Source organism: Salmo salar, chromosome ssa11, assembly GCF_905237065.1.
Source record: "Salmo salar chromosome ssa11, Ssal_v3.1, whole genome shotgun sequence".
Classification (NCBI taxonomy): domain Eukaryota; kingdom Metazoa; phylum Chordata; class Actinopteri; order Salmoniformes; family Salmonidae; genus Salmo; species Salmo salar.
Genome location: NC_059452.1, coordinates 111,609,898 through 111,634,897, shown reverse-complemented (window position 1 = coordinate 111,634,897; position 25,000 = coordinate 111,609,898). Strand labels below are relative to the sequence as shown.

The following is a 25,000-nucleotide window of genomic DNA, read 5'->3' as shown; positions in this document are numbered from 1 at the left end:
GAGAACGCGTTGATGCGTGAGCAGCGAGCTCGTTACATGTCCAACGACAGCACTCTGGCCAGCTACAGAGAACCGGGATCCTGCTATGAGGAGATGCTGAGATATGTTTCGCACCTCTACCGCAAACTGACCCGACGAGTACAACGTCTGTACACTACCTGGCACAGGTAGGTCCACAACAACCACAAATTCATTATTATTATTATTATTTTTAAACTTATTTATTTTTTAAAGTCTTTTTAGTTTAAAATATATATATATATATATAAAATCTGTATTACACAACTACCTATTATATACAATGCCTTCGGAAAGTATTTAAACCCCTTGAATTTTTCCACGTTTTGTTACGTCACAGCCTTATTATAATTATAATTTTTATTTTTTTTTATCTGTCAGCAATCTACACACAATACCCTATAATGACGAAGCGAAAACAGGGTACATTTTCGCACATTTATTAAAGATAAAAAACAGAAATACCTTGTTTGCATAAGTATTCAGACCCTTTGCTGTGAGACTTGAAATGGAGCTCAGGTGCTTCCTGTTTCCATTGATCATCCTTGAGATGTTTCTACAACTTGATTGGACTCTACCTGTGGTAAATTCTATTGATTGGACATGATTTGGAAAGGTACACACCTGTCTATATAAGGTCCCACAGTTGACAGTGCATGTCAGAGCAAAAACCAAGCCGTGAGGTCGAAGGAATTGTCCGTAGAGCTCTGAGACAGGATTATGTCGAGGCACAGATCTGGGGAAGGGAACCAAAACATTTCTGCAGCATTGAAGGTCCCCAAGAACACAGTGGCCTCCATCATTCTTAAATGGAAGAAGTTTGGAACCACCAAGACTCTTCCTAGAGCTGGCCGCCCGGCCAATCTGAGCATCAGGGGAGAAGGGCCTTGGTCAGGGAGGTGAACAAGAACCCGATGGTCACTCTGACAGAGCTCCAGAGTTCCTCTGTGGAGATAGGAGAACCTTCCAGAAGGACAACTATCTCTGCAGCACTCCACCAATCAGGCCTTTATGAGTGGCCAGACGGAAGCCACTCCTCAGTGAAAGGCACATGACAGCCCACTTGGAGTTTTCCAAAAGGCACCTAAAGGACTCTGACCATGAGAAACAAGACTCTCTAGTCTGATGAAACCAAGATTGAACTCTTTGGCCTGAATCCAAGCGTCATGTCTGGAGGAAACCTGGCACCATCCCTACAGTGAAGCATGGTGGTGACAGCATCATGCTGTGGGGATGTTTTTCAGCGGCAGGGAGACTAGTCAAGATCGAGGCAAAAATTAACGAAGCAAAGTACAGAGAGATGCTTGATGAAAACCGCTTCCAACAGGACAACAACCCAAAGCACTTAGCCAAGAAAACACAAGAGTGGCTTTGGAACAAGTTTCTGAATGTCCTTGAGTGGCCCGGACTTGAACCTGATCTAACATCTCTGGAGAGACCCGAAAATAGCTGCGCAGCAACACTCCCCATCTAACCTGACAGAGCTTGAGAGGATCTGCAGAGAAGAATGGGAGAAACTCCCCAAATACAGTTGTGCCAAGCTTGTAGCGTCATACTCAAGAAGACTCGATGCTGTAATCGCTGCTCAAGGTGCTTCAACAAAGTACTGAGTAAAGGGTCTGAATACTTATTCAAATGTTTTTATTTTTTATAAATTAGCAAAAATGTATGAAAAATTATTTTTTGTTTGTAATTTTGGAGGTATTAGGGGGGAAAACTATTTTATCAACATTAGAAAAAGGCTGTAACGTAACAAAATGTGGAACAAGTCAAGTGGTCTGAATACTTTCCGAAGACAATGTATAACTTCCTGTTACAGCTGACTTGTTGTAGTGAATAAAGCCCAGGATAAGTTCAACTTCCTGTTACAGCTGACTTGTTGTAGCGAAATTCAACTTCCTGTTATAGCTGACTCGTTGTAAAAGTGAATAAAGCCCAGAATTACGTTCAACTTCCTGTTATAGTTTACTTGTTGTAGTGAATAAAGCCCAGGATAAGTTCAACTTCCTGTTATAACTAACTCGTTGTAGTGAAGTTCAACTTCCTGTTATAACTAACTCGTTGTAGTGAAGTTCAACTTCCTGTTATAGCTGACTCGTTGTAGTGAAGTTCAACTTCCTGTTATAACTGACTTGTTATAGTGAATAAAGCCCAGAATTACATTCAACTTCCTGTTATAACTAACTCGTTGTAGTGAAGTTCAACTTCCTGTTATAACTGACTTGTTATAGTGAATAAAGCCCAGGATAAGTTTAACTTCCTGTTATAACTAACTCGTTGTAGTGAAGTTCAACTTCCTGTTATAACTGACTTGTTATAGTGAATAAAGCCCAGGATAAGTTCAACTTCCTGTTATAACTAACTCGTTGTAGTGAAGTTCAACTTCCTGTTATAGCTGACTCGTTGTAGTGAAGTTCAACTTCCTGTTATAACTAACTCGTTGTAGTGAAGTTTAACTTCCTGTTATAACTAACTCGTTGTAGTGAAGTTCAACTTCCTGTTACAGCTGACTTGTTATAGTGAATAAATCCCAGAATTACGTTCAACTTCCTGTTACAGCTGACTTGTTGTAGTGAATAAAGCCCAGAATTACATTCAACTTCCTGTTATAACTAACTTGTTGTAGTGAAATTCAACTTCCTGTTATAACTAACTCGTTGTAGTGAAGTTCAACTTCCTGTTATAACTGACTCGTTGTAGTGAAGTTCAACTTCCTGTTATAACTAACTCGTTGTAGTGAAATTCAACTTCCTGTTATAACTAACTCGTTGTAAAAGTGAATAAAGTTATATTTGTTCTGCTTTGTTCTAGTCGTTGTATTTACTTGTTATATGTGTGTGTGTGTGTGTGTGTGTGTGTGTGTGTGTGTGTGTGTGTGTGTGTGTGTGTGTGTGTGTGTTTTGTGCGGCAGTAAACGTCGTAAGAAGGTAAACCCTGACGGAGGAGGAAGCGGTCCGGGGATCGCTCGCAGAGCGTCCGGAAACGTCCCCTGGCTCCGCCCCGTACACAACCTTCTGCAGCATCACCAGCGTCACCACTGTCGGCATAGCAACGGAGGACACACGCCCGTAGCAACAGGTTCGTAGACTAGTTAGTAAACAAAAAGCCCTACCTTTTTCCAAAGGCTGATTTTTACAAAGCAAAGATGGTGGCATTGCGTCAAATGATGATGATGGTTTGTGGAATAGGGCCGTGGATCTTCACTAAGGGATTATACTACGGGGATGTGGAATAGGGCTGTGGATTATACTACGGGGATGTGGAATAGGGCTGTGGATTATACTACGGTGGTGTGGAATAGGGCTGTGGATTATACTACGGGGATGTGGAATAGGGCTGTGGATTATACTACGGTGGTGTGGAATAGGGCTGTGGATTATACTACGGTGATGTGGAATAGGGCTGTGGATTATACTACGGTGATGTGGAATAGGGCTGTGGATTATACTACGGGGATGTGGAATAGGGCTGTGGATTATACTACGGGGATGTGGAATAGGGCTGTGGATTATACTACGGGGATGTGGAATAGGGCTGTGGATTATACTACGGTGATGTGGAATAGGGATGTGGATTATACTACGGTGATGTGGAATAGGGCTGTGGATTATACTACGGTGATGTGGAATAGGGCTGTGGATTATACTACGGGGATGTGGAATAGGGCTGTGGATTATACTACGGTGATGTGGAATAGGGCTGTGGATTATACTACGGGGATGTGGAATAGGGCTGTGGATTATACTACGGGGATGTGGAATAGGGCTGTGGATTATACTACGGGGATGTGGAATAGGGCTGTGGATTATACTACGGGGATGTGGAATAGGGCTGTGGATTATACTACGGGGATGTGGAATAGGGCTGTGGATTATACTACGGGGATGTGGAATAGGGCTGTGGATTATACTACGGGGATGTGGAATAGGGCTGTGGATTATACTACGGGGATGTGGAATAGGGCTGTGGATTATACTACGGGGATGTGGAATAGGGCTGTGGATTATACTACGGGGATGTGGAATAGGGCTGTGGATTATACTACGGGGATGTGGAATAGGGCTGTGGATTATACTACGGGGATGTGGAATAGGGCTGTGGATTATACTACGGGGATGTGGAATAGGGCTGTGGATTATACTACGGGGATGTGGAATAGGGCTGTGGATTATACTACGGGGATGTGGAATAGGGCTGTGGATTATACTACGGGGATGTGGAATAGGGCTGTGGATTATACTACGGGGATGTGGAATAGGGCTGTGGATTATACTACGGGGATGTGGAATAGGGCTGTGGATTATACTACGGGATGTGGAATAGGGCTGTGGATTATACTACGGTGATGTGGAATAGGGCTGTGGATTATACTACGGTGATGTGGAATAGGGCTGTGGATTATACTACGGTGATGTGGAATAGGGCTGTGGATTATACTACGGTGATGTGGAATAGGGCTGTGGATTATACTACGGTGGTGTGGAATAGGGCTGTGGATTATACTACGGTGATGTGGAATAGGGCTGTGGATTATACTACGGTGATGTGGAATAGGGCTGTGGTTTCATTATACTACGGTGATGTGGAATAGGGCTGTGGATTATACTACGGTGATGTGGAATAGGGCTGTGGATTATACTACGGGGATGTGGAATAGGGCTGTGGATTATACTACGGGGATGTGGAATAGGGCTGTGGATTATACTACGGGGATGTGGAATAGGGCTGTGGATTATACTACGGGGATGTGGAATAGGGCTGTGGATTATACTACGGGGATGTGGAATAGGGCTGTGGATTATACTACGGGGATGTGGAATAGGGCTGTGGATTATACTACGGGGATGTGGAATAGGGCTGTGGATTATACTACGGGGATGTGGAATAGGGCTGTGGATTATACTACGGGGATGTGGAATAGGGCTGTGGATTATACTACGGTGGTGTGGAATAGGGCTGTGGATTATACTACGGTGATGTGGAATAGGGCTGTGGATTATACTACGGGATGTGGAATAGGGCTGTGGATTATACTACGGGGATGTGGAATAGGGCTGTGGATTATACTACGGGGATGTGGAATAGGGCTGTGGATTATACTACGGTGGTGTGGAATAGGGCTGTGGATTATACTACGGGGATGTGGAATAGGGCTGTGGATTATACTACGGGATGTGGAATAGGGCTGTGGATTATACTACGGTGGTGTGGAATAGGGCTGTGGATTATACTACGGTGATGTGGAATAGGGATGTGGATTATACTACGGTGATGTGGAATAGGGCTGTGGATTATACTACGGTGATGTGGAATAGGGCTGTGGATTATACTACGGTGATGTGGAATAGGGCTGTGGATTATACTACGGTGATTTGGAATAGGGCTGTGGTTATTCACTAAGGGATTATGCTACAGTGGTGTGGAATAGGGCTGTGGATTATACTACGGTGATATGGAATAGGGCTGTGGATTATACTACGGTGGTGTGGAATAGGGCTGTGGATTATACTCCGGTGATGTGGAATAGGGCTGTGGATTATACTACGGTGGTGTGGAATAGGGATGTGGATTATACTACGGTGATGTGGAATAGGGATGTGGATTATACTACGGTGGTGTGGAATAGGGCTGTGGATTATACTACGGTGATGTGGAATAGGGCTGTGGATTATACTACGGTGATGTGGAATAGGGCTGTGGTTATTCACTAAGGGATTATACTACGGTGATGTGGAATAGGGCTGTGGATTATACTACGGTGGTGTGGAATAGGGATGTGGATTATACTACAGTGATGTGGAATAGGGCTGTGGATTATACTACGGTGGTGTGGAATAGGGATGTGGATTATACTACGGTGGTGTGGAATAGGGATGTGGATTATACTACGGTGATGTGGAATAGGGCTGTGGATTATACTACGGTGATGTGGAATAGGGCTGTGGATTATACTACGGTGATGTGGAATAGGGCTGTGGATTATACTACGGTGATGTGGAATAGGGCTGTGGATTATACTACGGTGATGTGGAATAGGGCTGTGGATTATACTACGGTGGTGTGGAATAGGGCTGTGGATTATACTACGGTGATGTGGAACAGGGTTGTGGATTATACTATGGTGATGTGGAATAGGGCTGTGGATTATACTACGGTGGTGTGGAATAGGGCTGTGGATTATACTACGGTGATGTGGAATAGGGCTGTGGATTATACTACGGTGATGTGGAATAGAGCTGTGGATTATACTACGGTGATGTGGAATAGGGATGTGGATTATACTACGGTGATGTGGAATAGGGATGTGGATTATACTACGGTGATGTGGAATAGGGCTGTGGATTATACTACGGTGATGTGGAATAGGGCTGTGGATTATACTACGGTGATGTGGAATAGGGCTGTGGATTATACTACGGTGATGTGGAATAGGGCTGTGGATTATACTACGGTGATGTGGAATAGGGATGTGGATTATACTACGGTGATTTGGAATAGGGCCGTGGATTATACTACAGTGATGTGGAATAGGGCTGTGGATTATACTACGGTGATGTGGAATAGTATATAAGGGATAAGGGAAAATAAGGGATCAGACTATTTATGAGTCATTGTACCTGAAACTAAGGGATCGTTCTATTTACCTGAAAATAATGTTAATTTAGATTTTAATAGATCTTTAACTGCCATGAAAGATGTTTGACTGACATTCATTAATTATATCAACGTAATGACTCCTCCAGGTGGGGAGGAGCTGGAGATGAGGTCACTTCCTGTCCCGGGTCGTGACCCCTCTGTGACCCCTGGGCTGGGGTCGTCTCTCCAGGGTCGTCTGAACGGAGGGATGAAGCTACCCCACCATCCTGCCCTCCTTCGTCTGCAGCTACCCCCCGCTCCACCCCACACACCCCCACAAGACCCTCCCCACAAACCCCCCACAACCCCCACAACGCCTCCCCACAAACCCCCCACAACCCCCTCCCCACACACCCCCACAGCCCTCTCCCCACACACCCCCCACAGCACCCTCTCCACACAAGCCCCCCAAGCCCCTCCCTACACACCCCCACATCCCCCTCCCTACACACCCCCACAACCCCCACAGCCCCCTCCCCACACACCCCCACAGCACACTCCCCACACACCCCCACAGCACCCTCTCCACACAAGCCCCCAACCCCCTCCCTACACACCCCCACAGCCTCCTCCCCACACAGCCCTCGCCTCTCTCAGAAATCAGCCCGGACCCCCCTCAGCAAGCTACACCAACTCATGGGACAGCACAGTAAGAACCATCTCTCTCTATATATATATACAGTACTACTATAGTAGAACTGGTTAGATCCATCTCTCTCTATATATACAGTACTACTATAGTAGAACTGGTTAGATCCATCTCTCTCTATATATACAGTACTTCTATAGTAGAACTGGTTAGAACCATCTCTCTCTATATATACAGTACTACTATAGTAGAACTAGTTAGATCCATCTCTATATATACAATACTACTATAGTAGAAACTAGTTAGATCCATCTCTCTATATATACAATACTACTATAGTAGAACTAGTTAGATCCATCTCTCTCTATATATACAATACTACTATAGTAGAACTAGTTAGATCCATCTCTCTATATATACAATACTACCACAGTAGAACTAGTTAGATCCATCTCTCTCTATATATACAGTACTACTATAGTAGAACTAGTTAGAACCATCTCTCTATATATACAGTACTACTATAGTAGAACTAGTTAGATCCATATCTCTATATATACAGTACTACTATAGTAGAACTAGTTAGAACCATCTCTCTATATATACAGTACTACTATAGTAGAACTGGTTAGAACCATCTCTCTCTCTATATATATATATACAGTACTACTATAGTAGAACTAGTAAGAACCATCTCTCTATATATACAGTACTTCTATAGTAGAACTAGTTAGATCCATCTCTCTCTATATACAATACTACTATAGTAGAACTAGTTAGATCCATCTCTCTATATATACAGTACTTCTATAGTAGAACTAGTTAGAACCATCTCTCTATATATACAGTACTACTATAGTAGAACTAGTTAGAACCATCTCTCTCTATATACAATACTACTATAGTAGAACTAGTTAGAACCATCTCTCTATATATACAGTACTACTATAGTAGAACTAGTTAGAACCATCTCTCTATATATACAGTACTACTATAGTAGAACTAGTTAGATCCATCTCTCTATATATACAGTACTACTATAGTAGAACTAGTTAGAACCATCTCTCTATATATACAGTACTACTATAGTAGAACTGGTTAGAACCATCTCTCTCTATATATATATATATATACAGTACTACTATAGTAGAACTAGTAAGAACCATCTCTCTCTATATACAGTACTACTATAGTAGAACTAGTAAGAACCATCTCTCTCTATATATACAGTACTACTATAGTAGAACTGGTTAGATCCATCTCTCTATATATACAGTACTACTATAGTAGAACTAGTTAGAACCATCTCTCTATATATACAGTACTACTATAGTAGAACTAGTAAGATCCATCTCTCTCTATATATACAGTACTACTATAGTAGAACTAGTTAGATCCATCTCTCTATATATATATATATATATATATATATATATATATACAGTACTTCTATAGTAGAACTAGTTAGATCCATCTCTCTATATATATATAGTACTTCTATAGTCGAACTAGTAAGATCCATCTCTCTCTATATATACAGTACTAATATAGTGGAACTAGTTAGAACCATCTCTCTTATATATATACACAGTACTTCTATAGTAGAACTAGTAAGATCCATCTCTCTCTATATATACAGTACTACTATAGTAGAACTACTTAGATCCATCTCTCTACATATATACACAGTACTTCTATAGTAGAACTGGTTAGATCCATCTCTATATATATATATACAGTACTACTATAGTAGAACTAGTTAGATCCATCTCTCTCTCTCTCTCTATATATATATATATATATATATATATATATATATATATACAGTACTTCTATAGTAGAACTAGTTAGATCCATCTCTCTATATATATACAGTACTTCTATAGTAGAACTAGTAAGATCCATCTCTATATATATAACAGCACTTCTATAGTAGAACTAGTAAGATCCATCTCTATATATATACAGTACTTCTATAGTAGAACTAGTAAGGTCCATCTCTCTATATATATACAGCACTTCTATAGTAGAACTAGTTAGATCCATCTCTCTTTATATACAGTCTTCTATAGTAGAACTAGTAAGCCATCTCTCTATATATATACAGTACTTCTATAGTAGAACTAGTTAGATCCATCCTATATATATATATATATATACAGTACTTCTATAGTAGAACTTGTTAGATCCATCTCTCTAATATATACAGTACTTCTGTAGTAGAACTTGTTAGATCCATCTCTCTCTATATATACAGTACTTCTATAGTAGAACTAGTTTGATCCATCTCTCTATATATACAGTACTTCTCTAGTAGAACTAGTTAGATCCATCTCTCATATATATACAGTCCTTCTATAGTAGAACTAGTAAGAACCATCTCTATATATATACAGTACATCTATAGTAGAACTAGTTAGATCCATCTCTATATATATATATATACAGTACTTCTATAGTAGAACTAGTTAGATCCATCTCTCTATATATACAGTACTTCTATAGTAGAACTAGTAAGATCCATCTCTATATATATACAGTACTTCTATAGTAGAACTAGTTAGATCCATCTCTCTCTCTCATATATATATATATATACAGTACTTCTATAGTAGAACTAGTTAGATCCATCTCTCTATATATATACAGTACTTCTATAGTAGAACTAGTTAGATCCATCTCTCTCTCATATATACAGTACTTCTATAGTAGAACTAGTTAGATCCATCTATATATATATATTATACAGTACTTCTATAGTAGAACTAGTTAGATCCATCTCTCTATATATATACACAGTACTACTATAGTAGAACTAGTAAGATCCATCTCTCTATATATATATACAGTACTTCTATAGTAGAACTAGTTAGATCCATCTCTCTCTTTTTATCTCTCTCTGTATATATATAAAGTACCTTCTATAGTAGAACTTGTTAGATCCATCTCTCTATATATATACAGTACTTCTATAGTAGAACTAGTTAGATCCATCTTATATATATATATATATATACAGTACTTCTACAGTAGAACTAGTTAGATCCATCTCTATATATTCAGTACTTCTATAGTAGAACTAGTTAGATCCATCTCTCTCTTATATATATATAGTATTTCTATAGTAGAACTAGTTAGATCCATCTATATATATATATATATATATATATATACAGTACTTCTATAGTAGAACTAGTTAGAGCATCTCTCTATATATATAGTATCTATAGTAGAACTAGTTAGATCCATCTCTCTCCATATACAGTACTAATATAGAACTAGTTAGACCATCTCTCTCTATATATATATACAGTACTTCTATAGTAGAACTAGTAAGATCCATCTCTCTCTATATATACAGTACTACTATACAGAACTACTAGATCCATCTCTCTCACATATATACACAGTACTTCTATAGTAGAACTAGTTAGATCCATCTCTATATATATATATATTTCAGTACTACTATAGTAGAACTAGTTAGATCCATCTCTCTCTCTCTATATATATATATATATATATATATATATCATCTCTATATATATATACAGTACTTCTATAGTAGAACTAGTTAGATCCATCTCTCTATATATATACAGTACTTCTATAGTAGAACTAGTTAGATCCATCTCTCTATATATATACAGCACTTCTATAGTAGAACTAGTAAGATCCATCTCTATATATATACAGTACTTCTATAGTAGAACTAGTAAGGTCCATCTCTCTATATATATACAGTACTTCTATAGTAGAACTAGTTAGATCCATCTCTCTCTCTCTCTTTTTTCTCCTCTCTATATATATATATATATATATATATATATACAGTACTTCTATAGTAGAACTAGTAAGAACCATCTCTCTCTATATATACAGTACTTCTATAGTAGAACTGGTTAGATCCATCTCTCTATATATATATACAGTACTTCTATAGTAGAACTAGTTAGATCCATCTCTCTATATATATACAGTACTTCTATAGTAGAACTAGTTAGATCCATCTCTCTATATATATACAATACTTCTATAGTATAACTAGTTAGATCCATCTCTCTATATATATACAGTACTTCTATAGTAGAACTAGTTAGATCCATCTCTCTCTCTATATATATAGTACTACTACAGTAGAACTAGTAAGATCCATCTCTATATATATAACAGCACTTCTATAGTAGAACTAGTTAGATCCATCTCTCTATATATATACAGTACTACTATAGTAGAACTAGTAAGGTCCATCTCTCTATATATATACAGTACTTCTATAGTAGAACTAGTAAGATCCATCTCTCTATATATATACAGTACTTCTATAGTAGAACTAGTAAGTCCATCTCTATATATATACAGCACTTCTATAGTAGAACTAGTAAGGTCCATCTTATATTAATACTCTTGTAGACGTGATCCATCTCTATATATATACAGTACTTCTATAGTAGAACTAGTTAGATCCATCTCTCTCTCTATATATATATATATATATATACAGTACTTCTATAGTAGAACTTGTTAGATCCATCTCTCTATATATATACAGTACTTCTGTAGTAGAACTTGTTAGATCCATCTCTCTCTATATATACAGTACTTCTATAGTAGAACTAGTTTGATCCATCTCTCTATATATACAGTACTTCTCTAGTAGAACTAGTTAGATCCATCTCTATATATATACAGTCCTTCTATAGTAGAACTAGTAAGAACCATCTCTATATATATACAGTACATCTATAGTAGAACTAGTTAGATCCATCTCTATATATATATATATATACAGTACTTCTATAGTAGAACTAGTTAGATCCATCTCTCTATATATACAGTACTTCTATAGTAGAACTAGTAAGATCCATCTCTATATATATACAGTACTTCTATAGCAGAACTAGTTAGATCCATCTCTCTCTCTCTCTATATATATATATATATATACAGTACTTCTATAGTAGAACTAGTTAGATCCATCTCTCTCTCTATATATACAGTACTTCTATAGTAGAACTAGTTAGATCCATCTATCTCTATATATATATACAGTACATCTATAGTAGAACTAGTTAGATCCATCTCTCTATATATATACACAGTACTACTATAGTAGAACTAGTAAGATCCATCTCTCTCTATATATATACAGTACTTCTATAGTAGAACTAGTTAGATCCATCTCTTCTCTTATATATATACAGTACTTCTATAGTAGAACTTGTTAGATCCATCTCTCTATATATATACAGTACTTCTATCAGTAGAACTAGTTAGATCCATCTCTCTATATATATATATATATATATACAGTACTTCTACAGTAGAACTAGTTAGATCCATCTCTATATATTCAGTACTTCTATAGTAGAACTAGTTAGATCCATCTCTCTCTCTCTATATATATACAGTATTTCTATAGTAGAACTAGTTAGATCCATCTATATATATATATATATATATATATACAGTACTTCTATAGTAGAACTAGTTAGCCATCTCTACATATATATATAACAGTACTTCTATAGTAGAACTAGTAAGATCCATCTCTCTCATATATACAGTACTTCTATAGTAGAACTAGTTAAATCCATCTCTCTCTATATATACAGTACTTCTATAGTAGAACTAGTTAGATCCATCTCTCTATATATACAGTACTTCTATAGTAGAACTAGTTAGATCCATCTCTGTATATATCAGTACTTCTATAGTAGAACTAGTTAGATCCATCTCTCTTATATATATACAGTACTTCTATAGTAGAACTAGTTAGATCCATCTCTCTATATTCTGTACTCTCTATAGTAGAACTAGTTAGATCCATCTCTCTCTTTTATATATATATATACAGTACTTCTATAGTAGAACTAGTTAGATCCATCTCTCTATATATATACAGTACTTCTATAGTAGAACTAGTTAGATCCATCTCTCTATATATACAGTACTTCTATAGTAGAACTAGTTAGTCCATCTCTCTTATATATACAGTACTTCTATAGTAGAACTAGTTAGATCCATCTCTATATATACAGTACTTCTATAGTAGAACTAGTTAGATCCATCTCTCTATATATACAGTACTTCTATAGTAGAACTAGTTAGATCCATTCTCTCTCTATATATATATAATACGTACTTCTATAGTAGAACTAGTTAGATCCATCTCTCTATATATAATCAGTACTTCTATAGTAGAACTAGTTAGATCCATCTCTCTCTATATATATACAGTACTTCTATAGTAGAACTAGTTAGATCCATCTCTCTCTATATATACAGTACTTCTATAGTAGAACTAGTTAGATCCATCTCTCTCTATATATACAGTACTTCTATAGTAGAACTAGTAAGATCCATCTCTCTCTATATATATACAGTACTTCTATAGTAGAACTAGTTAGATCACTCTCTATATATATATATTCAGTACTTCTATAGTAGAACTAGTTAGATCCATCTCTTAATATATACAGTACTTCTATAGTAGAACTAGTTAGATCCATCTCTCTCTATATATATACAGTACTTCTATAGTAGAACTAGTTAGATCCATCTCTCTATATATACAGTACTTCTATAGTAGAACTAGTAAGATCCATCTCTATATATATAACAGTACTTCTATAGTAGAACTTGTTAGAACCATCTCTCATATATACAGTACTTCATAGTAGAACTAGTTAGATCCATCTCTATATATATATATATATACAGTACTTCTATAGTAGAACTAGTTAGATCCATCTCTATAACATACAGTACTTCTATAGTAGAACTAGTTAGATCCATCTCTATATATACAGTACTTCTGTAGTAGAACTAGTTAGATCCATATCTCTCTCTATATATATAAAATATACAGTACTTCTATAGTAGAACTAGTTAGATCCATCTCTCTCTCTTTATATACAGTATTCTATAGTAGAACTAGTTAGATCCATCTCTCTATATATACAGTACTTCTATAGTAAACATAAGATCCATCTCTCTCCTATATATAATATTTATATATATATATATATATATACAGTACTTCTATAGTAGAACTAGTTAGATCCATCTCTCTATATATATACACTACTTCTATAGTAGAACTAGTAAGATCCATCTCTCTATATATACAGTACTTCTATAGTAGAACTAGTTAGATCCATCTCTCTCTATATGCAGTACTTCTATCGTAGAACTAGTTAGATCCATCTCTCTTAGTATATATACAGTACTTCTATAGTAGAACTAGTAAGATCCATCTCTATATATACAGTACTTCTATAGTAGAACTAGTTAGAATCCATCTCTCTATATATATATACAGTACTTCTATAGTAGAACTAGTTAGATCCATCTCTCATATATATACAAATACTTCTATAGTAGAACTAGTAAGATCCATCTCTATATATACTCTCTACTAGTTGTCTCTCTATATATATATACAGTACTTTATAGTAGAACTAGTAACTCCATCTCTATATATACAGTACTTCTATAGTAGAACTAGTAAGAACCATCTCTCTATATATATACAGTACTTCTATAGTAGAACTAGTTAGATCCGTCTCTATATATATATACAGTACTTCTATAGTAGAACTAGTTAGATCCATCTCTCTCCATATATATACACAGTACTTCTATAGTAGAACTAGTTAGATCCATCTCTCTATATATATACAGTACTTCTATAGTAGAACTAGTTAGATCCATCTCTCTATATATATACACAGTACTTCTATAGTAGAACTAGTAAGACCCATCTCTCTCTATATATACAGTACTTCTATAGTAGAACTAGTAAGGTCCATCTCTATATATACAGTACTTATAGTAGAACTAGTTAGCTCCATCTCTCTACACTATAATATCAGCATTCTATAGAAGAACTTTAGATCCATCTCTATATATATACAGTACTTCTATAGTAGAACTATTAGATCCATCTCTATATATATCAAGTACGTCTATAGCAGAACTAGTAAAACAATCTTATATATACCAGTACTTATAGATAGAACTAGAGCTCCATCTTATATATACAGTATCTTCATAGTAGAACTAGTAAGAACCATCTCCATATATATATGCAGTACTTCCATAGCAGAACTAGTTAGATCCATTCTAGATATATATAAATATATCAGCACTTCTATAGTAGAATTAGCTAGATCCATTTCTCTTATATATATAGTACTTCTATAGTAGAACGAGTAGAACCATCCATATATAATATATATATACAGTACTTAGTTCTATCTCTATATATATACAGTACTTCATAGTAGAACTAGTTAGATCCATCTCTCTCTCTATATATACAGCACTACTACAGTAGAAACTAGTAAGATCCATCTCTATATATATATCAGTACTTCAATAGTAGAACTGGTTAGATCCATCTCTATATATATAAGCACTTCTATAGTAGAACTAGTAAGATCCATCTCTCATATATATACAGTACTTCTATAGCAGAACTTCGTAAGATCCATCTCTTATATATATACGGAACTTGTATGGTAAACTGAGCATCTGGGATCATTTATATATATATACAGTACTTCTATAGTAGAACTAGTTAGATCCATCTCTATATATATAGTAGTTCTACAGTAAACTAGTTAGATCCATTTATATACAGTACTTCTATAGTAGAACTAGTTAGATCCATCTCTCTATATCTTTCTATATATTATATTTTATATTTGATATGTAAATCTCTATATATATACAGTAATTCTATAGTAGAACTAGTTAGATCCATCTATATATATATATATATATATAGTATATATATATATATATATATATGTATATATATATATATATACAGTAATTTCTCTATATATATATATCAGTACTTCCATAGTAGAACTAGTTAGATCCATCTCTCTATATATAGATACAGTACTTCTATAGTAGAACTAGTTGATCCATCTCTCCTATATATATACAGTACTTCTATAGCAGAACTAGAAAGATCCTTCTTTCTTTTCTTTCTCTATATATATATATATTTATAGCAGTACTTCTATATATCTCTATAAGTACTTAGACTAGTTAGATCCATCTCTCTTTTTTTAGAGTAAAACCACCAAACACAGTACTTCTATAGTAGAACTAGTAAGATCCATCTCTCTCATATATATGCAGTATTCAAGAGTAGAACTAGTTAGATCCATCTCTGTATATATACAGTAACTCTATAGTAGAACTAGCTACCTCTTGTTTCACTATCACAGGCATTTTAGCCAGCTTCCCGGACACTGATTAACATCGCCCTGAACCAAAAAGGCAATTTTAATTGAGAATCTCCATTGATCATGCCTTTAGTCCAGTACTGTGTTTCTGTCTGTAAGAGCCACTTACAGTCCTGAGACAGGAAATCGATGTCTCTCAAACGTTGAAGAAGTAATATAGTATGAATGGAGAGCAGGAGAGGGAGAGGAGAGGAGAGAGAGTGAGAGGCGTAGAGAGAGAGAGAGAGAGAGAGAGGAGGGAGAGAGAGAGAGAGAGGAGAGGGAGAGGGAGAGGAGAGGAGAGGAGAGGAGGGAGAGGGAGGAGGGAGAGGAGGAGAGGGAGAGAGAGAGGAGAGGAGAGGCAGAGAGAGAGAGAGGGATAGGAGAGGGGTAGAGGAGAGGGAGGAGAGGAGAGGAGAGGGCGGAGGGCAGGTAGGAGGAAATAGAGAGAGGAGGCAGAGAGACAGAGAGGCCAGGAGAGAGAGGAGAGGAGAGGGAGAGGAGAGGAGGGAGAGGGGAGGAGAGAGAAGAGAGAGGAGAGGGAGAAGAGGGAGAGACAAGAGGTTAATGACTCCACATTCTGTCCATCGACGTTGAAGTGAAGCCTGTCCCAGACTGATGCCGAAGACGCAGGTTAGGATCAGCCCCTGAACCGCGAGGCCAGCATAGAGCTTCTGCTTCTCAGTCCGTCTTCCTCATCACATCACTCTGTTTATCCGGGGGAGAGACAGGAAAACCAGCCTCACGCCAGTCTTCCAGGGCCCCAGAACTCCCAAACGGCACCATATTCCCTCTGTAGTGCAGAGCTTCGTGGGTGGATTGCGTAGGGAATAGAATTTGCCTCAGACTACAGGTCCCGAGCTGTAGAGTTTATCCTGAGGACTTGTTGTCTGAACTTGTCTAATGGCAATGACACGGTGTTAGTGTATACCAAGGCACGCCCTTTGGACCTCTAGTATCTTTCTCCTCTATCTGTTTAATAACAAATTATATATATATAGAGAGAGAGATAGTTTAGATCAAACTAAATTTTAAAATTAACTTCTCTCTCCTCCAGGCCGCCCTCGGCTGCTGTACCAGCTGGCTGGCGTGGTGCCCTCCCCGACTCCTCCTGGGAGCTGGTGAGCTGTCCGCTGGTAGCCGCAGCCCAGAGGGCCTGGAGCCGGGACCTGAGCGACCTGGAGTGGTTCTAGGGGGAGAGGCCCACACCCTGCACGCACTCCCCCCAGGGAGGGGAGGGGTCGTATATGCCATGGGAGGCTGGCAGGCGCAAGGTGGGCTGGGGTAGGGCTGGGGTCAGGTGAAGAGGGCCAGTAACAGGCAGTGGTGAACTGGGGAAAGGATTCAGACAGACTGGAAACGCATCGTAGACAGCAAGTACTTCAACAGAGTGGATAATGATCTCCATCCTCATCAATACTCAGTATGGGGATAGAATACCATCAACAGTGTGGGACCACAGGGGGTGGAGGGGGGGGGTGGAGGGGGTGAGGGGGGAGGGGTGGAGGGGTAGAGGGGGGGGGGAGGGAGGGGGTGGAGGCGGGGGCGGAGGGGAGGGGGGGGGTGGGAGGGAGGGGTGGAGGGTGTGCCAATCCTCATTCCTCTCTCCCTGTTCCTCATCCCCCTCATCCCCTTCTCCTCTCCCTGTCCTCATCCCCCTCCTCTCCTGTCTCCTCTCCTGTCCCTCTCCTCATCCCCCTCTTTCCTCATCCTCCCTCTCCTCATCCCCCTCCCCCATCCCCTCCTAGCCTCTCTCCGTCTCCTCATCCCCTCTCTCCTGTCTCCTTTCCTGTCTCCTCCCAGCTCCCCCTCTCCTGTCTCTCTCCTCCCATCCCCTCCTCTCTCCCCTCATCCCCTCTCCCTGGGCTCCTATCTCCCTCATCCCCTCTCCCTGTCTCCCTCTCCCTCATCTCCTTCTCTCATCATCCCCTCTCTCCTGTCTCCTGTCTCCCTCTCTCCTGTCTCCTCATCCCCTCCTCTCTCCAGTCTCCTCTCCCTCATCCCTCTCTCCTGTCTCCTCATCCTCCTTTCCTGCCTCCTCATCCCCTCCCTCTCCTGTCTCCTCTCCTGTCTCCTCTCCTGTCTCCTGTCTCCTGTCTCCTCATCCCCTCCTCTCCTGTCCCTCATCCCCTCCTCTCCTTCTCCTCTCCTGTCTCCTCTCCTGTCTCCTCTCTGGCTCTCCTCTCCTGTCTCCTCTCCTGTCCTGTCTCCCTGTCTCCTCATCCTCTCCTCTCTCCTCTTCCTCCTCTCCTGTCTCCTCTCCTGTCCTCCTCCTCCTGTCTCCTCTCCTGTCTCTCTCCTCATCTCCCCCTCTCTCCTCATCCCCTCTCTCCTGTCTCCTGTCTCCTCATCCCCTCTCTCCTGTCTCCTGTCTCCTCCTTCCCTCTCTCCTGTCTCTACTCTCCTCATCCCCCTCTCTCTCCTCATCCCCTCTCTCCTGTCTCCTCTCTCTCACCTTCTCCTCTCTCCTGTCTCCTCTCTGTCTCCTCATCCCCTCTCTCCTGTCTCCTCTCCTGTCTCCTCCTTCCCTCCTCTCCCTTCTCTCTCCTGTCTCCTCTCCTCTCATCCCCCTCTCCTGTCTCCTCTCCTCATCCCCTCTCTCCTGTCTCCTCATCCCCTCTCTGTCCTCATCCCTCTCTCCTGTCTCCTCTCCTCATCCCCCCTCTTCTCCTCTCCCTCTCCCCTCTCTCCTATCTCCTCTCCTCCATCCCCTCTCTCCCCTGTCTCCTCTCTGTCCAGCTCGGTGGAGTTGACTGACATCTTGGAGATCAGTAACATCGTGTTCACCTGCATGTTCCTCCTGGAGATGGTGTTCAAGCTGCTGGCCTTCCGAGCCTCTTCGAGCTACATCCAAGAACCCTACAACATCTTCGACGGCATCCATCGTCATCATGGTGGGTGAAGAAGATCTCTCCTGCAGTGTGTGTGTGTGTGTGTGTGTGTGTGTGTGTGTGTGTGTGTGTGTGTGTGTGTGTGTGTGTGTGTGTGTGTGTGTGTGTGTGTGTGTGTTGTCGCGCGTGTGTGTGTGTGTGTAAGCGTTGTGTGTGTGTTATAGTAAAGCGTCGGTGTTCCAGTGTCCCGGAGATCATTGGACAGGCGGACGGCGGTTTGTCCGTGGCGGACGTTCCGTCTGCTTCGTGTCCAGCTCGTCAGGTTCCTTCCTGCCCTACGCAGACAGCTGGTGGTTCTGATGAAGACTATGGACAACGTGGCCACCTTCTGCACACTACTGATGCTCTTCATCTTCACCTTCAGGTAACACACACAACACACACACAACACACACACACACACGACCACAGCTGTCGTACGCAAGACTCTTGGAGGAGGAACGCAATGCCCGCTACATCACGGCCGTGTCGTGAAAAAAAATATGTGTGACTCGTAGGTGATGGGGGGAAAGACGCAGAGAGACAGAGAAAAATACAGTTTGCAGGGAATGTATTATTCCTAAACACGGAAATTTTGGGGGAAATGGGACTGGATGACAAAACAAAGAAAGTAAAAATTAGTCTTTTCCTACCTATATCTGCCTTCCCACTACTTCCTAACATGCAGCACCGCTCCTGTTCTGCACCAACATACAGGGGTGGTCCTCCCAGGTCTTACCTAGCTAGCACCGCCTGGCGCGCTAACCAACACACAGGGGTGGTCCTCCCAGGTCTTACCTAACCTGTAGCACCGCCTGCGCTGCTAACCAACATACAGGAGGTGGTCCCAGGTCTTACCTAGCTAGCACCACCTGGCACGCTAACCAACATACAGGGGGTGGTCCCAGGTCTTACCTAGCTAGCACCACCTGGCGCACTAACCAACATACAGGGGATGGTCCGCCCAGGTCTTACCTAGCTAGCACCACCTGGCTAACCAACATACAGGGGTGGTCCACCCAGGTCTTCCTAGCTAGCACCACCTGGCGCGCTAACCAACATACAGGGGGATGGTCCCGCCCAGGTCTTACCTAGCTAGCACCACCTGGCGCTAACCAACGTTACAGGAGGTGGTCCATGGTCTTACCTAGCTAGCACCACCTGGCGCTAACCAACATACAGGGGGTGGTCCTGCCCAGGTCTTACCTAACCTGTAGCACCGCCTGGCGCACTAACCAACATACAGGGGTGGTCCGCTCAGAGTCTTACCTAACCTGTGGCACCGCCTGGCGCGCTAACCAACATACAGGGGGTGGTCCGCCCATGAGTCTTACCTAACCTGTAGCACCGCCTGGCGCACTAACCAACATACAGGGGGTGGTCCGCCCAGGTCTTACCTAACCTGTAGCACCGCCTGCGCGCTAACCAACATCTGGGGGTGGTCCGCCCAGGTCTTACCTAACCTGTAGCACTGCCTGGCGCGCTAACCAACAAACAGGGGTGGTCCTCCCAGGTCTTACCTAGCTAGCACCACCTGGCGCGCTAACCAACATACAGGAGGTGGTCCGCCAGGTCTTACCTAGCTAGCACCACCTGCACGCTAACCAACATAAAGGGATGGTCCGCCCAGGTCTTACCTAACCTGTAGCACCGCCTGGCCCTAACCAACATACAGGGGATGTAAAAACACACAGGTGGGTAAAACAGAGACGTAGAGAGACATGATGATAATTACAGAGACAAGTATCACACACACACACACACACACACACACACACACACACACACACACACACTACCTGGTGATGTATCTATAAAGCCTGGTCATTAGGTCATATTTAAATGCTTAGTGTGTGTGTGTGTGTGTGTGTGTGTGTGCGTGTGCGTGCGTGTGCGTGTGCGTGTGCGTGTGTGTGTGTGTGTGTGTGTGTGTGTGTCTGTGTGTGTGTGTCTGTGTCTGTGTGTGTGTGTGTGTGTGTGTGTGTGTGTGTGTGTGTGTGTGTGCAGTATCCTCGGCATGCACCTGTTTGGAGTGTAAATTCAACCTGCAGATGGAGAATGGAGACACCATCCCAGACCGCAAGAACTTTGACTCCTTACTCTGGGCCATCGTTACTGTGTTCCAGGTCAGACGTGGCTGTGTCTCTGTGTCCCTGTCTCTGTGTGTCCCTGTGTCTGTGTGCCCTGTCTCTGTGTCAGTGTGCCCTGTCTCTGTGTGTCCCTGTGTCTGTGTCTGTGTCTCTGTGTCCCTGTCTCTGTGTGTCCCTGTGTCTGTGTGTCCCTGTCTCTGTGTGTCCTGTGTCTGTGTCTGTGTGTCCCTGTGTCTGTGTCAGTGTGTCCCTGTCTCTGTCCCTGTATCTGTGTCTCTGTGTCCCTGTCTCTGTGTGCCCTGTGTCTGTGTGCCTGCTCTGTGTGTCCCTGTGTCTGTGTCTGTGTGTCCCTGTCTCTGTGTGTCCCTGTCTCTGTGTGTCTCTGCGGCGTGTTTGTTCTATGTGTCCCTGTCTCTGTGTGTCCCTGTGTCTGTGTCTGTGTCTCTGTGTCCCTGTCTCTGTGTGTCCCTGTGTCTGTGTCCCTGTCTCTGTGTGTCCCTGTGCCTGTGTCTGTGTCCCTGTCTCTGTGTGTCCCTGTCTCTGTGTGTCTCTGTGTTTGTGTTTGTCTCTGTGTGTCCCTGTCTCTGTGTGTCTCTGTGTTTGTGTTTGTCTCTGTGTCCCTGTCTCTGTGTGTCCCTGTGTCTGTGTGTCCCTGTCTCTGTGTGTCCCTGTCTCTGTGTGTCTCTGTGGCTGTGTTTGTGTCTGTGTGTCCCTGTGTCTCTGTGTCTGTGTGTCCCTGTGTCTGTGTGTCTCTGTGGCTGTGTTTGTGTCTGTGTGTCCCTGTGTCTCTGTGTCTGTGTCCCTGTGTCTGAGTGTGTGTGTCCCTGTGTCTGTGTGTCTGTGTCCCTGTGTGTGTGTGTCTCTGTGTCTGTGTCTCTGTGTCTGAGTGTGTCTGTGTGTTTGTCCTTTTCTTTGTTTAACAGCAATTAGGTCCCGTATCCACAAAGTATCTCAGCCTAGGAATGCTGATCTGGGATCTGATTCATTATGATCTGATTCATTGTGATCTGATTCATTATGATCTAGTATCTGATTCATTCTAATCTGGGATCTGATTCATTATGATCTGGGATCCTGATTCATTATGATCTGGTATCTGTCCGTATAATCTGATTCATTACGATCTGGTATCTGTCCGTATAATCTGATTCATTATGATCTAGTATCTGATTCATTATGATCTAGTATCTGATTCATTCTGATCTGGGATCTGTCCATATAATCTGATTCATTATGATCTAGGATCTGATTCATTATGATCTGATTCATTCTGATCTGATTCATTATGATCTAGGATCTGATTCATTATGATCTGATTCATTCTGATCTGATTCATTATGATCTAGGATCTGTTCATATAATCTGATTCATTTTCTGATCTAGTATCTGATTCATTCTGATCTAGTATCTGTCAGTATAATCTGATTCATTATGATCTAGTATCTCGATTCATTATGATCTGATTCATTATGATCTAGTATCTGATTCATTCTAATCTGGGATCTGATTCATTATGATCTGGGATCTGATTCATTATGATCTGGTATCTGTCCGTATAATCTGATTCATTATGATCTAGTATCTGATTCATTATGATCTAGTATCTGATTCATTATGATCTAGTATCTGATTCATTCTGATCTGGGATCTGTCCATATAATCTGATTCATTATGATCTAGGATCTGATTCATTCTGATCTGATTCATTCTGATCTGATTCATTATGATCTAGGATCTGTTCATATAATCTGATTCATTCTGATCTAGTATCTGATTCATTCTGATCTAGTATCTGGATTCATTCTGCTCTAGTATCTGTCAGTATAATCTGATTCATTATGATCTAGTATCTGATTCATTATGATCTGATTCATTCTGGATCTAGTATCTGTCCCGTATAATCTGATTCATTTTGATCTAGTATCTGATTCATTCTGATCTGAAAGGCCAAACTGATTCTAGAGGCTTTGTGGATTCCCCTGGTCGGTTCATAGGTCAAAAACTGAAAGCCCTGCCAATACCCCCAACCTCCCTCTCTCTCTCTCTCTCTCTCTCTCTCTCTCTCTCTCTCTCTCATCCCTCCTCTCTCTCTCCTCTCATCCCTCTTCTCTCTCTCTCTTTCTCTCTGTTCATCCCTCCTCTCTCATCCCTCCTCTCTCTCTCTCTCTCTCTCTCCCTCATCCCTCCTCTCCTCTCTCCTCTCTCCTCTCTCTCTCTGTCTATAGATCCTGACTCAGGAGGACTGGAATGTGGTCCTGTATAACGGCATGGCCTCCACCTCTCCCCTCTCGCTGCTCTCTACTTTGTAGCTCTGATGACGTTTGGTAACTCGTCCTCTTCAACCTGCTGGTGGCCATCTTGGTGGAGGGCTTCCAGGCGGAGTAAGAGTTTGACAAGGTTCTACAGGGTTCTCACGGGGGTTCTACGGGGTTCTATGGGATTCTACAGGGTTCTATGGGGTTCTACGTGAGTCCGACCAGTTTCAACAGAGTCCAACATGGTTCTACAGTGTTCAAATGGGTTCTAGAGGGTTCTAGAGTGTTTTGCGGAGTTCATCTGTGTTGTAGAGGGTTCTCGGGGTTCTATCAGGTTTATAGGGTTCTTACAAGGTTCTAGAGGGTTCTACTGGGTTCTATCGGGTTTATAGGGTCCTTACAAGGTTCTAGAGGGTTCTACGGGGTTCTATCGGGTTTATAGGGTTCTTACAAGGTTCTAGAGGGTTCTAGAGGTGTTCTAACTCTCCAGTGACCCCCTGTGTTTTGTCACCAACATCCGATAAAGGAGGGTGTTTTGTACAGGGCTTTCAGACCGCGATTCTCTTTCTCTACTGTCTTTCTGTCTGTCAGGGGATGCCAACCGGGCGGACTCTGACGACGACAAGAGGTCTGATGACGATGGGGAGGAAGAGGAGAAGAAGAAGGCTGGAGAGCTGAAAGACACAGGTGGGGGAAAACAAAGACGTAGAGAGACATGATGAGGAGGAGGAGAGGAGGAAGAGGAGAAGGTAGTAGAGCTGAAAGACAGGTGGGGAAACAGAGAGGTAGAGAGTCATGATGATGAGGATGATGGGAGGAAGAGGAGAAGGTTGGAGAGCTGAAAGACACAGGTGGGGGAAACAGAGACATAGAGAGATGTGATGATGATGATGATGGTGTTGCTCTTCCGTCAGAGCTGAAGATGTATTCTCTGATGATGACGCCAACGGTCACGCGGAACGCGACACTCTGGCCCCTCCCATAACGATCACGCGCACGCGCGCGCCCAGGAGCTCATTGGGCCCCCGATCCGTCCCGGGAGACGGGCTGGTGTGCGGAGATGTGTGTTCAGGGATGGACTGCGGGGTTCTCGTCGCCGCGGCAGCACTGCTGCTTCCGTAGACCCTCAGCCTACGACCAGCGCTCTCTGGTGAGTCACCTTTAACCTCTGACCTCTGATGTCCTTTTGTGTTTTTTATTTTTTTATCTCTCAGTCTGACCAATATGGTTCTATATGGCATCAAAGTGTTCTGGTCTTAATGATGAGAACATTTCTGACTTAACCTCTCTGGGCTAG

General features: G+C 41.5%; 1 protein-coding gene across 1 annotated transcript in view; it reads left to right on the top strand.

The window, feature by feature from the left end:
• The window catches only part of LOC106595197 (voltage-dependent T-type calcium channel subunit alpha-1H-like), a 137,719-nt gene that overhangs the window by 49,215 nt on the left and 63,504 nt on the right, over positions 1-25,000 (top strand). Inside the window, 13 exon segments of the mRNA XM_045688929.1 lie at positions 1-167; positions 2,930-3,096; positions 6,762-7,066; positions 7,148-7,303; positions 17,546-17,772; positions 19,228-19,382; positions 19,563-19,743; positions 21,366-21,390; positions 21,392-21,484; positions 23,674-23,753; positions 24,038-24,057; positions 24,295-24,390; positions 24,620-24,821. The exon segment at positions 1-167 is cut by the window's left edge and continues 72 nt beyond it. Coding sequence (XP_045544885.1) covers positions 1-167; positions 2,930-3,096; positions 6,762-7,066; positions 7,148-7,303; positions 17,546-17,772; positions 19,228-19,382; positions 19,563-19,743; positions 21,366-21,390; positions 21,392-21,484; positions 23,674-23,753; positions 24,038-24,057; positions 24,295-24,390; positions 24,620-24,821 — 1,874 coding nt within the window.